The 14,962-nt window shown below is 44.7% G+C and overlaps 1 protein-coding gene across 1 annotated transcript in view; it reads right to left on the reverse strand.

Annotated features, from left to right (window-relative positions):
• HSD17B12 (hydroxysteroid 17-beta dehydrogenase 12) overlaps window positions 1–14,962 on the reverse strand; it is a 183,319-nt gene that overhangs the window by 33,608 nt on the left and 134,749 nt on the right. Inside the window, exon 8 of the mRNA XM_060261265.1 lies at window positions 8,266–8,347. Coding sequence (XP_060117248.1) covers window positions 8,266–8,347 — 82 coding nt within the window. The remainder of the gene's footprint in view (window positions 1–8,265; window positions 8,348–14,962) is intronic.

Raw genomic sequence — 14,962 nt, forward strand, 5'->3', positions numbered from 1 at the left:
AAACTTCCCCTTCCTGTGGATGTGGGAACCACCCTCCTTCCAGTTCGGGTGACTCCGAGAAGCAGTAAAGAACTCTTGCAACCATCGCTGCTATGCAAAAAGGTGAGCTAACTGGTGGTCGGTACAAAAACTTGGCATGAGCCTCCCAAACCGACTGAAATAAACTCGTATAGAAACTGAGAAAAAACATGTAAACTACAGGTAGCCTGTGTTAAAGAGTAATCAACAGCTGTAGGTGAGACTACAGGAGAAGAAGTTAGATCCAGATACATAGATGCTGCCCAGGGTAGGACGATAGAAGAAGGGGAGGGCAAGATGTCCTCCTGTCCTCTTAGGAGAAGGACCCCTCACGGTAAGTGCCAAGGGTCGTTCTCCCTAAGAGGCGGAGGACATCTTGGGTGCTCCCATAGCAGTATGTCATACAGGGTGGGATCGTCCTACTCAGGCAGCACGTGTTGCAGGATTCGTCTGCCAAAGTTGCGTCCGCCGACACATATGCGTTCAACTTATAGTGTCGGATGAAAGTGGAGATAGATGCCCACGTAGCTGCCTTGCACACCTCCTCTATGGAGGCATTCCTGTTGAAGGCAGCATTGGTGGCCGCACTCCTGGTTGAGTGTGCAGTGATCCCTGGTGGTACTTGAAGGTTTAATGCCTTATACGCCTCCGATATACACTGCTTGATGGCGTAGCTAATTGCTGATTTGGACATCTTCTGTCCCAGTCTAGGAGCCGCTATATTAATGAACATGAAGTCTAAATTTCGGATAGATTCAGTTTTGTAAGATAGACCTTAATTGCTCTTCGCACGTCTAAGGTATGCCATGTGCGCTCCTTGGGATGCTTGGGATCCGGACAGAAGGATGGTAAGTTGATCTCTTGACTCTGATGGAATCTAGAAGAGACCTTCGGTTGGAAGGTAGGGTCCGGATAGAGGACCACCTTGTCCTTGTGGAACACACACACAGTTCCCTCTTAACCGATAAGGCCCCGATCTCTGAAACTCTTCTGGCTGATGTTATTGCCACCAGAAAGATGGTCTTCATACGCATGAACTTTAGGAATACAGAACTTAAGGGCTCGAAAGGAGGACCTGTTAGGGCCGAGAGTACCAGGTTCAATCTCCAGGTAGGAAACCGATGTACTTGTGGTGGAGAACTCATGGAGGCTCCTCTAAGGAAGCGTCGAATATGGGGGTGAGATGAGAGGTCCACGCCGTCCACCTGCTGGAGAACTGAGGATAAGGTTGCCACCTGACGTTTGAGGGTAGCTGGCTTCAATCCAGAATGGAGACCGTCCTGAAGGAACTGTAGGATCTTGGGGACAGAAGGATGCAACGGGTCCACGGCTTTTCTCCGACACCATCTGTGGAAGGCTTTCCAGGACATGTCATAGATCCGCGTTGTGGAGCTTTTTCTGGATGCTAGGATGGTGATCGTCACGTCACTTGCATAACCAAGATCTAGGAGAGAGCGCCGTTCAACCTCCAAGCGGTCAACCTCAGCCAGTCTGTATGAGGATGCCACACCGGGCCCTGTAACAGCATGTCTGGACAGATTGGTAAGTGAAGCGGCTCCGCTACTGACATCTGTTGGATTGATGAGAACCAGTGACGTCGCGGCCACCAGGAAGCAACCAGAATGACGTCGGCCCTTAGCAGCCTGATCCTTCTGAGCAACCTCGGAATGATCGGGATTGGGGGAAAGGCGTATAGAAGGCCTTGCGGCCAGGGAGAAGTTAATGCGTCCGTGGCCTCTGCTTGGTAGTGGTAGTACCTCGTGTAGAATCGAGGAAGCTGGTGGTTCTGAGAAGACGCAAAGAGGTCCAACACCGGCGGGCCGAAGCGTTAAGAAAAGCTTCTTGTTGGGAGACCACTCTCCCGATTGAATGCTCTCCCAGCTGAGCCAGTCCGCCTTGATATTGCAAGTCCCCTTGATATGCTCCGCCCTTATGGACTTTAGATGTCTCTCCGCCCATTCGAACAGTTTCACGGCCTCCTTGCGAAGGGAAGTCGACCTGGACCCCCCTTGATTGTTTAAATAGGCCTTGGCAGCGATATTGTCCGTTCGCACGGAGTTCCAGAAGGTTGATGGGAAGATTCGCCTCCTCGGGTGTCCACTGGCCCTGGGTAGGTATCTCGTTGAGGGTCGCCCCCCAACCTGAAAGTCTGGCGTCCGAAAGGAGCTGTATTTCCTTCTCTACGAGGAACGTTCTCCCCTGACGCAGGTTGTGGTCCTTCGTCCACCACAGGAGACTCTCCTTGACCTTCTTGGGAACAGACAACGACATAGGGCGCTTCTCCATGATCTGGATCTGATAAGGGCGCAAAAACATCTGAAGTTGTCTGGTGTGAAAAGCGACCCCATTGTAGCGCCTCCAGATTTGAGACTAGAAGACCCATAAGTCGTGCCAGGGTCTGGAGAGATGACAATGGTTCCCGCACTAACTGGAGCACCAATGCCTTGGTCCTCAGTATCTTGTCTTCTGGGAGGAAAACAGAATTCATCCTTGTGTCGATGACCATACCCAGATGTTGTAGCCTCTGGGACGGTTGTAAATGACTCTTGGGAGTGTTGATTATGAACCCGTGTTGTTGAAGACAGGATATGGTGTGTATAACGTCCTGCTCCGCACTCTCCCTCAACGAGGATCTTATCAGCAGGTCGTCGAGGAAGGGGTGCACATGTATCCCTCTCTGTTTGAGGATTGCAATCAGGTTCACCAACACCTTGGTGAACACCCGTGGTGCCGTCGCCAGGCCGAAGGGTAAGGCTCTGAATTGGTAGTGAGTCCCATTTACGCAAAAAACGAAGAAACTTGCGATGTGCTGGGAGGATTGGAATGTGCAGATATGCCTCTGTTAGGCCCAGAGAAGACATGTAGTCCTGATGGTGCAGGGACTCCGTTATAGATTTGATGGACTCCATCCTGAAGTGACGGAGGTTGATATGTCTGTTTAAAAAATTTCAGGTCTAGAATCGCTCTCCAGCCCCCGTTTTTCTTGGGCACCGTGAAGAAGATGGAATAGACGCCTTGACCTCTCTGCAATGGAGGAACAGGTTCTATCATTGCCATTTGCAGCAAATGTTGAGTTGCTTTGAGGGTGATGCTTTTTTGTTCTGGGTTTGAGCGAAGAGGAGACACCAAGTAACGAACAGGAGGTGCCCTTTTGAATTCTATGGGGTAACCCCATGAAACAATTTCCAACGTCCAAGCATCGACCCTCGAGGCCGCCCACGCCTGCTGGAAGTGTAGTAGACGGCCCCCCACTGGAATAGAATTCCAGTCATGCTTTGTTGGGCTTGGGGCCCTTCTCAAATTTGTCGGACCTATCGGGCTGATTCCTCTGGAATCGTGAATTGGAGAAGCCCTTTTGGAAACTCTGTTTGGACTGTCCCCAGGTTGTTCTTCTGAAGTCCTGTTTTGGTTTGGAGAAGCTGGAGGAGGCACGAAAGGAACCAGACCCGAAGCTTCTCTTATCGGAGCGTCGCAGATACTTGGGCATGGCCTTTTTCTTATCCCGTGTTTCCACCAGGATCTTATCCAGGGTGTCTCCAAATAGCTTTTCTCCCTGGAATGGGTATGCTGACACGATGGACCTTGAGTGCACGTCTGCCGGCCAAGCCCGGAGCCATAACCCCCGCCTTGCTACAGTGCTTGATGCCATTGCTCTAGCGGAGAAAGTGAGGGCATCTAATGAGGCATCCGCTGAAAATTCGGAGGCCCTAAGGAGTCTGCTGGTACCTTCCAGGACCCGTTTATCCACGTCCGGCAGTAGCTGAGTAAGCCGTCTTATCCAGACGATCGCTGCTCTGGAAACTATAGAGGTGGCCGCAGCTGCCTTGATGGCCAGAGCCGTAGCTTCGTGGCTCCTCTTCAAGGCCAAGTCTATCTTTTTGTCCCAGTTGTCTCGCACCGAGCCATGGCCATCCTCAGCTAACAGACTGTAAGGCTGTTAGGCTAACAGACTGTAAGGCTGCGATTGGTGCATCCACCAATGGTACTTGCAGCATATCGTTAGCAAAGGCAGGTAATTCATAGAGCTTCTTGATAGAATTGGGTACCTGTCTGTTGGTACTAGGTTTGGCCCACTCAGATTTCAACTGACGCTCAAAGAACTCAGGGAAGGGAAAAACCTTTTCAGAGGATCTGAATCTGGGGAGAAACTCCATATTTCCCTTGGGTTTATTTCTGGGGTTGGCTAGTGGGTGGGGAGACTCCTGCTCCTCGGGTGATGCTTGTAAGTCTAGAGCAGACAGCACCTTGGCTAAAAGAGGTTGGAACTCTTCTGCCTTGAAAAAAAACGTGATGAGGGTTCCGGAACTGCAACGTCCTCTATCTCCTCATCAGATAAGAATTCGCCCTCCTCCCGATCTCCCCCATAGGAATCATGAGAGTGGGTCTCAGAAATGGATCTTTCGCTCTCCATCTGGTCACAGAGCAGAGGTTTCTTTGAAACCCTATGGTGGCTGGAGCTACCTCTGGACCTCTTTGGAGAAGGTGATCTGGAGGGGGAACTGGACCTGGGGGACCTGGGTCTCCTATGGCCAGATGCCCTGACTGCTGCCCCCACCGTCTGCTTTATTGATTCAAGAAACTCAGTAAAAAAGGAGGGCCCCGTAAAGGGTACGTTACCCAAGCCCGACTGGGGCTGGCAGGTCTGCGTGGCTTCCAGCGCAGGTTGGATCACATCTGCAACTGAGTCTCCCGCCAGGAGGTTGGCATCGGGACGTTCCTGCGTCTGGAAGCTGCATGGCTGAGGTCTGTCCCCGTTTCGCGCCTTTTTGCGCTCCCCAAGATGGCCGCTGCCAGTGGGGAAGAGCCCTGACGAGGAAGCCTCCTCCGTGGCTGGGGAAGACCAGCGCCGCCTGCGTTCGCCTTTGGGTTTTCTCGCCCCTACAGGGCACGTTGCCGGTACCCGAGGCAAGCTTAGAAGACATGCCGGCTCCGGAGGCGGGCCTCTCGGTTCCGCGCCAGGCGTCAGGAACCAGGTCGTCGTCCATGAACGCGTCTCTTGACCGACGCGTCATTTTCCCTCTCCTCTGCGGCTTGAATGCTGTGTGCTCGGCCGCGGCTTGAGTTTAAACAGCCACGCCGCTTCTGAAGCGCTGAAGAAAGTGGGGGGGGGGGAAAGGAGGCAGAGAAGCTGAGAGGGACTGAAGGACGGATTGAGAAGGCAGAAAAAAAATCTGAGGTAGAATATCAGGAGATGAACAACAAGGTAGGAACTGAGGGGAAAGAAAAAGTATCTTTTTTTTTTTTTTTAAAGAGATAGGCAAGTAATGAGAAAGGGTAGGAACCTAGCCTAAACGCTGCTACTCCCTGTCGAGGCAGGAAATAAACTGGAAGGAGGGTGGTTCCCACATCCACAGGAAGGGGAAGTTTTTTAAGATTCCTGCCTCCCTGATTGGACGGTGGGAAACACCCAAGATGTCCTCCGCCTCTTAGGGAGAAATAGCCCACTTCTCAAATGCCTAAAATATGAATATCTGCCTGAAGGTTTTCTTGCCTGAACTAAGACATCATGCACCTTGGGTGTTAAAGTTAAAACCAAGAATGTATTCTCCAAGCAATGAGATGGAGGTGCTCAACATTGTGATGCAGTAAGTCTCTTGCCATGGGGAGAAGTATTTAATCTAGTACCACAAGATGAAGGAGGCCAAAAGGGTGCAATTAAGATGCTAGTTATCCTCTCTGATGTCAGCTTCCCTATGCCCCCTGATGAGGAGGGAAGCATAAAAAAAAAAATTATTCCACTGGATTCAAAAAGCTCAATTCCAAAGCTGGAACTACAGAAGAAGTCCTCTTATGGTATGCATTAGATTTGTCCAAACACAGAACCAAGTGAACCAAAATCTGCCAAACCACTGGAGTGGTGGCTGGTGCCAACTTAGGTTCCAATGAAGGGCTCCTTTTAAGCAAAAAACCCTACTTAATCGAACTTTCTGAGTAAAACCCTAACAAATCTTGCAGACAGCGATCTTGTTGGCTTCCCACAAGCAGAGCAGACATAATTCATGTTCGTCACTGTGGGTTGCCTTGGTTGCATGCATTTCTTAAAGAGGGCTGACCAACATAGTAGAAGGTCTCAAGGCCTGACAGCTAAGAGGCTTGAAACCAGAAACAGCTAGGAACCACGGAGGAGGAAATAAATCGAATAAAATAAATAAATAAAAATAAGTGCATCAAAATTTTTAAAAAACACTATGCACAACAGCAGTCCATTTTTCTACCACATAACAAAACGCTCCCAAGTCCCAACCATCCAATTGCTCATTTACAAATTGTGTGCTGTTAAAATATATTTTTTCTCGGTGAAAGTGTTACTGAATCATCCTACAATAAGCATTTAAAGAACCACGCGGTGGAGTTCACAGCTCCTTGTAAGTCAGCAACTTGGAGAGACTCTAGATTGTGAGAACTTTGGGAGTTATGAAATTATTATTATGAAACTGTGGTTCGCATCCTTTATGTCCTCCGTTACTGGTGACACTTTGAAAATTTGAGATTTGTATATTTTGTACGGGATGGTGTTTGTTGTGTCTTACACATTTATTATAATGAATCAAACACATTCAGAGTTTAAGAGTGAATATATTTATTGATTTACAGAATAATTTTTGTTGTGCATGGTGTTTTCTTTGATTTAGCTATCAGGCTTGAACCTGGCACAATGAGCAAGGATTAAAAGGGAGGATAAGTTGACAAAAGCCACCGCACCCAACAACTGAACCAAGCCAAGGAAGTCCAATGGAGTGGAATCCTCACACAAAGAGCAAAAGATAGATCTTCAAACAGCTTTGACCATACAGGGTGAAAACAAACAACAAAGCACAAACAGGAGGTTCCTATCACAGCTGCGGCTGAAAAGGATCTGAGGGAAGGAAGTGCTGTGCCTTTGGTGTGCAGAAGCTAATAAAATTCCTATCTAAGGCCAGCCTGTGTGCAGGTGATGTCCAAATGTTGGGCTGCACCAAAGACAGAATATGTACAGAGAGTAGGAGCTCTATGGTTCAGAAGCTAAAAGTTTTGAATATGAGGAAAGAATACCACCATGGCACCACCTGGCTTGATTAGGGTGAGGACACTACATCTGGATGTCTTTCTTTCTCCAAACTTTACAACATTAAATAATCTGCTAGTCTAACTAGCTAACATGCACAGCTGCCAAGTTAGTTTCAAATTATACTTTCCAAAAGAATATGCTATAAAGAAGAACAAATGCCTGATATTGAAATTCCCAGGATTCAGGGGGAAAAGGACTATCCCTTGAAAGCTGCAAAACTATTATTGAATGTGCAGACAATGCTTTTTTCCCAAACCAAGTACAATACCTCTTGTGTACTGGTTCCCCTTGACTTTCATAATTACAGTGAGCTACTGTCCAGCTGTAAATGCAATATTCACTCCAACAGAACCATGGCCTATTCCCAGTGACTGAATTCTGCTCTCTGCAAACAACTTGAAGCATGCAAAAGCTGACTGCCTAACTGCACTTGCCTGTTACAGTAACTGCTCCCCAATTAGTATGTTGTTTTGCTTGCAATCCTGTCTGATCTTTAACAGTACCAGTGAAATTGGGTATATCTGTGCACAGCACAAGTGGCCAGTGTTTAACTGAATGTTAGTTTGCAGTGAAAACATAGCTGCCTATATGTGCATACTTTGTGAATAAACATTCACTATTACAGATCTACTTCAAGGGAGCAGTTTTCCTAACAAGTGTTTTATACATTTTAAGGGGAAAAGGTCAGGCAAACTAATCAAAGAATTATAAAGGATTTATATTCTTAAAAAACAGCTTTTAGTTTACTGCATTTGTATTTCAATACAAACATTTATGAACAAATTCACAGGGTATTTTTACAATCTTCACTGTCCCTCAACAGCAGTACCATGCCAAAGGCTGGGGCAACTCCGGTATAAACTGGGCTCAAAAGTTTCAGCAAGTGGGGGAGGGGGGAGGACAATATCAGTAGGTTACTGCTTACTGCTGCATCTGGCAAATAGTATCCATCTCCATGTTATGGTACAGAACCCAATGCAGAAAGTTTACACAGCTGAATTAATACAATAAAATCTCAATATTTCTTTCATTAATCATAAAACTACTTAATTTTTTTCTTATATAAAAACATTGAATCTGAACCATTTTAAACTGAAATTTTTAGCTAACTTGCAAGAAAAGGGATAGAGATTTTGTCGCACTTTCTTTGAACAAGGTTTACAAACTCCAGCATAGGATGTATCAAAAAAGACATTTACCTTGGTTGCTGAGTAAAGGGTCACAAATGGAAATGGATTATACCCAGCAAAAGAGGACATATTCACTATTACTCCCTTAGACCTAAAAAGGAAAAGGAACACAGTCAACGAGAGTATCAGAAACAGAAGAAATGGCTCAGATCGCATGTAATAGCCAAATCATTATTTGGGCTGGCTTTTCAGGTCCAAGTCTTTGGCTCCCTTTCCCTAGTTGTTGTTTTCAGGGGGTGGGGAAGCACAGTCTGTTATATGTGAAAAAGATGGTGTTCTAATAACTGTGAGTTATGATTTGATTGTTATTTGTTATTTCAATTTCAAACAACTCTGCTGTCTAAATTGGGGCACTTCAGTGGGTCATCTAAATTTACAAGCTAAGAATTCTCTCACATTTGTATTGTAATTTCCTAAATGTTTCATACATAGTGAAAACAGTAGCACTGCTGGGACAATTAGACCACTGCCAGTCTTGGTCAATGCCCTGACTTTGCCACCCTCTGCCTTATTGTTCCAAAACAAACACCCAACATTAATTAAATTTACCTGAATTTTGCCAGCTACAACTTATAGATCTCTGACAGTTATGTTAATATATTTTAACCCAAAGACAAGCTCAGCTACAGGGATTTCTCTTAAAACATTGAACAGAAACAGAGAAAGTAGGATATGGCTTGGAAAACTGAACTCAGTATCTGCATACCATTGTACCATCATTCATTCAGTGGTTTGTTAAACACATTTCTCCAGCATGAAGATATCAAGGTAAGGACATTCAAACACTTAATCAGCCTTCTACCCTAACATAGCAGAAAACTTTATATATATTTTAAAAATATATATGCTGCCTTTACAGCTGATCAGGGTCCACAAGGCGGTGAACATAAAAATATGAGAACAGTTAAGCAATCAAAATACATTTAAAATGATAATATAACAAGTGGGGAGCTACAAGAAAATTGCAGGGAGGGTGCATTCCTTCTCCTGCTGTCTCTTCCTTTCTTTTCCTCTCCTCCATATCCAATAATCTTTCCCTTCTTCCTACCCCCTCCCCCTTGTGTCAACCTTCCCCTCTCTATTTCACCCCCATTCTCTTATCTGTCAACCTACCCCCTCTTTTGCCCTTCACCCCTTCTCAATCCATCTCCCCTCCCCCGTCAACCCACCCTTCTCTGTTTATCTACTTCCTCTTCTCTGACAATCTCCCCCACCCCTTATCCGTCAACCTACCCCCTTTCTTTTGCTCCACCCCTTCTCTATCAATCTTCTCTTAATCCCCCTCCATCTTCTCTCCTCATTGTCAATATTCTCCCTCTCTCTCCTTCTTTCTCCAGCAGCATCCACTGGTGGTGTTTGGGGTTTTTTTTTGGGGGGGGGGGGGGGAGGAGAGATTTAAACCTCCAAAGTACTTTTTTTTAAAGATTTCAGGTTTTTCTGCAAACCTCAGAGGGGTTGCCCAGAAGTTGGCAGGAAAGTCTGTTTGGTGTCAGTTTAAATCCAATCCATGGATTTAAATATCCACAAATGGGGGCCACACTTGAGTTGTATATATAAGCAATTAAAAACATAAACACCACCAGAAGCAGGGCCAGTAACTGTTATTGGGGGCATGCCAGATGAAACAAAAAAAGACTTCCCCTGTGGCAAATGACACCACTAGCCAGAGACAGATGAATCTCCCTGAGAAAAGAGTTCCAAAATTCTGGTGCCATGACCAAGAAGGGCCTTTCTCAAGTTGTCAGCCATCTAGTTTCAGATAGTGGGGACAACTGAAGCAGGGCCTCCAAAGATGATCAGATTGTTCTAGTGGGTTCATATGGGAGAAGACAGTTCTTAAGGTATGTTGTTCTCAGGCTGTACAGGGCTTTAAGATTAATGCCAGCACTTTGAATTGAGCCCAGAAGCAAGTTGAAAGTCAGTATAGATGGAACAAGACTGGAGTGATATGATCCCTTAGACCCAACTCCAATCAACATTCTGATCACATTTGTCTGTACCAACTATAGCTTCCTGATAATCTTCAAGGGCAGCCCCATGTAAAGTGCATTGCAATAATCTAATTTAAATGTTACCAGGTTATGTACCACAGAGGTTAAGATCTTTCACACCCAGGAAGGGGCACAGGCTCACCAGCTGAAGTTTGTGAAATGCATCCAGGGACATCACTGCCACCTGTTTATCTAACAGAGGCCTGGGTCCAGTAGCAAAAATAGGCTGCTTACCTGTAACTGATGATCTTCAAGTAATCATCGGTGCATCCACACCCTTGGGATTAGGGTGCCAATTCCAATTGGTAAACTTCAAAATCTAAGGGATTTTCATGCCTTTCCCAGAGACACAGCACAGAAGCCTGACCACACATGCTTACTGGAGTGGGCACGGACATCCCACTAGTTCTGACTGCTGTACAATCCAAGAAAATTCAGGACAAACAGCAGTGGAGAAGGGCGCATGGTGTGAATGGACAGATGACCACTCAAAGATCATCAGTTACAGTTAAGCAACCTGTTTATCTTCTTCATGTGCTTCACACCTTTGGGAGAATAGCAAGCTCAAATCTACAAAGAGGGGGGCGCTGATGGGAGCTCAAGGAACAGCACATTGTAGCACAGCATGGCCCACCATAGTATGTTGATGGAGGCAAACATCTAGAGCAGGGGTAGCCGAACTTGTCAAGATCCACACAATATGTGCTAAAGAGCCAAAGTATATAAATTACTTCTACAATGGTCTACAGAAGAAGTAGTAAACTCTCAAATGATTAAATGGGCAATTAATGTGAATAAAGAAATACAGATGGAAACTTGGGAATATTTGTGGAAGAACTCTATCAGAATGTTAAAGAAAATTGTTTTAAGATGGTATATAACTCCTAAAAAATTGGCAAAGATGAATAACAAGATGCCAGACAGATGTTGGAAATGTAAAAAGCATGAAGGTTCTTTCTACCATATGTGGTGGACTTGTGAAAGAGCTAAAATGTTTTGGCGGATGATTCAGCAAGAGATTTCTAAGATCTTGGGATATGAATTTAACAAAATTGCAGAGACTTTTCTGTTAGGATTACAAATGGGAAAATGTCCAAAAGAAGATAGAACTTTAATCTGGTACTTGCTCTCAGCTGCTAGGACACTGTATGCGCAGTTGTGGAAGCAAGAAAAAATACCAGAGAAATGGGATTGGATTGTTAAAGTTATGACATGGAGTGAAATGGATAAGTTAACAAGAACTTTAAGAGACTATGATTTGGAAGTATTTAAGATGGAGTGGTAGAAATTTAGAAGATATGTAGAAAAAGAATGGAAAATAAAAGGACATTGGACAATCTTTGATAATGATTAAGTATAAGTGGGGGGAGGATACGAACTTTGGTTCTTATTAATTAGGGGTACCTTTTATAATGATGTTTTGAATTTAGTACACCGGTGGGGGTCAAGTAATGGGGGAAGGGGTAGGTAGAAAGTAATATATGGGGGGAAGTAGTTATTAATGATATAAGAAATTGAATATATTGCCATATGTTACTAATAAAATTGTTTGAAATCAAAAAAGCCACATGTGGCTCCCAAGCCACAGTTTGGCCCCCCTGGTCTAGAGTGTAGTGACTCACAAAGGTATGTGGTGAAGTCCAAGCAGGAGTCTTGCAGATCTCATAAAGAGGAATGCCCTTGAGAAATGCAGTGGATGTGGCCATAGCGCTTGTCGAGTGCACCTTTATAGTTCCCAGAAGAGGTAGTTTCGCTAGCAAGTAGCACAATTTAATAGTCTATGCTAGCCATTTTGGCTATCTCTGGGGCAAGATCCTTTGACCTTGTAACAAAGTTGCATAGATAAAGAGTCTAGAGCATGGGTGTCAAACATACAGCCAGCGGGCTGGATCAGGCACACAGATTGATTAGGTATATTTCTTATTTGGGGGCATTTGACTTCAAGCCAGAAATCCAACCAAAACGGTTAAAGAGGGAGAGCAGGGGAGAAATAGATTCTGTAGGGGATATAATAAACAACACCACATCATCAGTAAAAAGGGAGAGCTTATGTTCCGTGTTGCCTATTTAAACTCCCTCGATGCCACTATGGTGACTTATCACCCCCTGCAATAAAAAAAAATTGGATCTTGTTATTTACCTTAACTTGAGCAAGAAAGTTCCTATAAAGAGCTTGAATGGTTCTTTGTTGACTTAGTCCCAAGCCCGTTATGGAAAGAAGTTGAAGGAAATAAGATTTTTCGATCGTATCAATGGCTTTCTGCATACCTAAACTAAATGAGAGTGCCTCAGTTTTAGTTATTCTACAATTTTTGTTGTTCAGCTGCACAGTCGAGTCCGACTCTTTGCGACTCCATGGACAAAGTAATGCCAAGCCCTCCTGTCTTCCACCATCCTGCGAAGTCCGTTCAAATTCATGTTAGTTACATCAGTAACACTATCCAGTCATCTTATCTTTTGCAGTCTTCTTCTTTTGCCTTCTGTCTTTCCAAGCATAAGGGTCTTCTCATTTGGTGGATCACATTAGAAGTTCTTCTTGTATTATCAGATATATTTCAACCATGCATAAAGCCCATTTGATTCAATTGTATATGTTTTTTGTTGTTCAGTCGCACAGTCAAGTTCGACTCTGCGACCCCACGGACCAAATCATGCCAGGCCCTCCTGTCTTCCACCATTCTCCACTCAAATTCATGTTGGTTATATCAATAATACTGTCCAGCCATGTACATCCAGGCTGGCACTCCGCATGATGTACTCTGCATATAAATTAAATAAGGGTGACAATATACATCCCCTTTTGCCGTCCCCTTCTTTTGCCTTCTGTCTTCTCCAGTGAGTGCTCCCTTCTCATTTGGTGGCCAAAGTATTTCAGCTTCAGCATCTGACCTTCCAGGGAACAGTCAGGGTTGATGTCCCTTAGGACTGACTGATTTGATCTTCTTGCAGTCCAAGGGACTCTCAAGTGTCTTCTCCAGCACTACAATTCGAAAGCATCTATTCTTCTGTGCTTGACCTTCCTTATGGTCCAACTCTCACAGCCATACATTACTACTGGGAGTACCATCGCTTTGACTATACAGACTTTTGTCAGGATGATGTCTCTACTTTTTATTATACTGCCTAGGTTTGCCATAGCTGTCCTCCCAAGGAGCAAACGTCTTTTAATTTCATGGATACAGCCATCATCTGCAGTGATCTTGGATCCCAGGAATGTGAAATCTGTCACTACTTCCACGTCTTCCCCTTCTATTTGCCAAGGGGTGATGGGGCCAGATGCCACGATCTTAGTTTTTTTGATGTTCAGTTTCAAGCCGACTTTTGTGCTCTCCTCTTTTACCCTCAACAAGAGTTTCTTTAGTCCTCTTCACTTTCTGCCATTAGAGTGGTGTCGTCTGCATAACTGAGGTTGTTGATGTTTTTCCCAGCAATCTTAATTCCAGCTTGTGATTCATCCAGGCTGGCATTCCACATGATATTCTCTGCATATAAATTAAATAAGGAGGGTGACAATATACATCCTTGTCAAACTCCTTTTCCTATTCTAAACCAATCAGTTGTTCCATATCCTGACAGTTGCTTCTTGACCCTTATTCAGGTTTCTCAGGAGACATGTGAGGTGGGGTCTGGTACTCCCATCTCTTTAAGGACTTGCCACAGTTTGTTGTGATCCACACAATTAAATGCTTTAGCATAGCCAATGAAGCAGAAATAGATGTTTTCTGATACTCCAGTGCTTTTTCCACAATCCAGTGAATGTTGGCAATTTGATCTCTAGTTCCTCTACCTCTCCAAAACCCAGTTTATACTTCTGGTGGTTCCTAATCCACATACCGCTGAAGCCTAGCTTGTAGGATCTTTAACATGACCTTGCTGGCACCCTGTTTAGGTTGCAATAAATCCAGGAATGATTAGTTAAAAACCTAGAACCTAGGTCTGCTTAGGACAGATTACTCAACAATGATCTTGAAGCTAGTATAAAATCAGTTCGAGTACGGGTGTGATGTCTAGCCGAATAATATGAAAAGTCTCTAGTTTTTGGATATAAATATCTCCGTGTGTCAAATAAGTCAGCTTTTTGAAGAAGTTTAACCACTGGTGTCAAGTTAGTTCTCCTCCGTTTTGTTGGACCCCGATTGTTTGGGTTCATTTTGTCCAGGGCTAAGCTGAGTTTAAATGTGTACCAATTTAATTGAGTTTAAATCTGTACCAATAATGGTATTCCCTTCCCTCCCTAGTCCCCTTTCACCCCAAAATTCCAACCTCAGTGAGAATAAATATGCACCCCAAAAAATGTAATCAAATTCTTCTTCTCATAAGAACATAAGAGAAGCCATGTTGGATCAGGCCAACGGCCCATCAAGTCCAACACTCTGTGTCACACGGTGGCAAAAAATTTTATATACACACATACACTGTGGCTAATAGCCACTGATGGACCTGTGCTCCATATTTTTATCTAAACCCCTCTTGAAGGTGGCTATACTTGTGGCCGCCACCACCTCCTGTGGCAGTGAATTCCACATGTTAATCACCCTTTGGGTGAAGAAGTACTTCCTTTTATCCGTTTTAACCTTTCTGCTCAGCAATTTCATCGAATGCCCACGAGTTCTTGTATTGTGAGAAAGGGAGAAAAGCATTTCTTTCTCTACTTTCTCCATCCCATACATTATCTTGTAAACCTCTATCATGTCACCCCGCAGTCGACGTTTCTC

This window comes from Heteronotia binoei, chromosome 21 (assembly GCF_032191835.1).
Source record: "Heteronotia binoei isolate CCM8104 ecotype False Entrance Well chromosome 21, APGP_CSIRO_Hbin_v1, whole genome shotgun sequence".
NCBI lineage: Eukaryota > Metazoa > Chordata > Lepidosauria > Squamata > Gekkonidae > Heteronotia > Heteronotia binoei.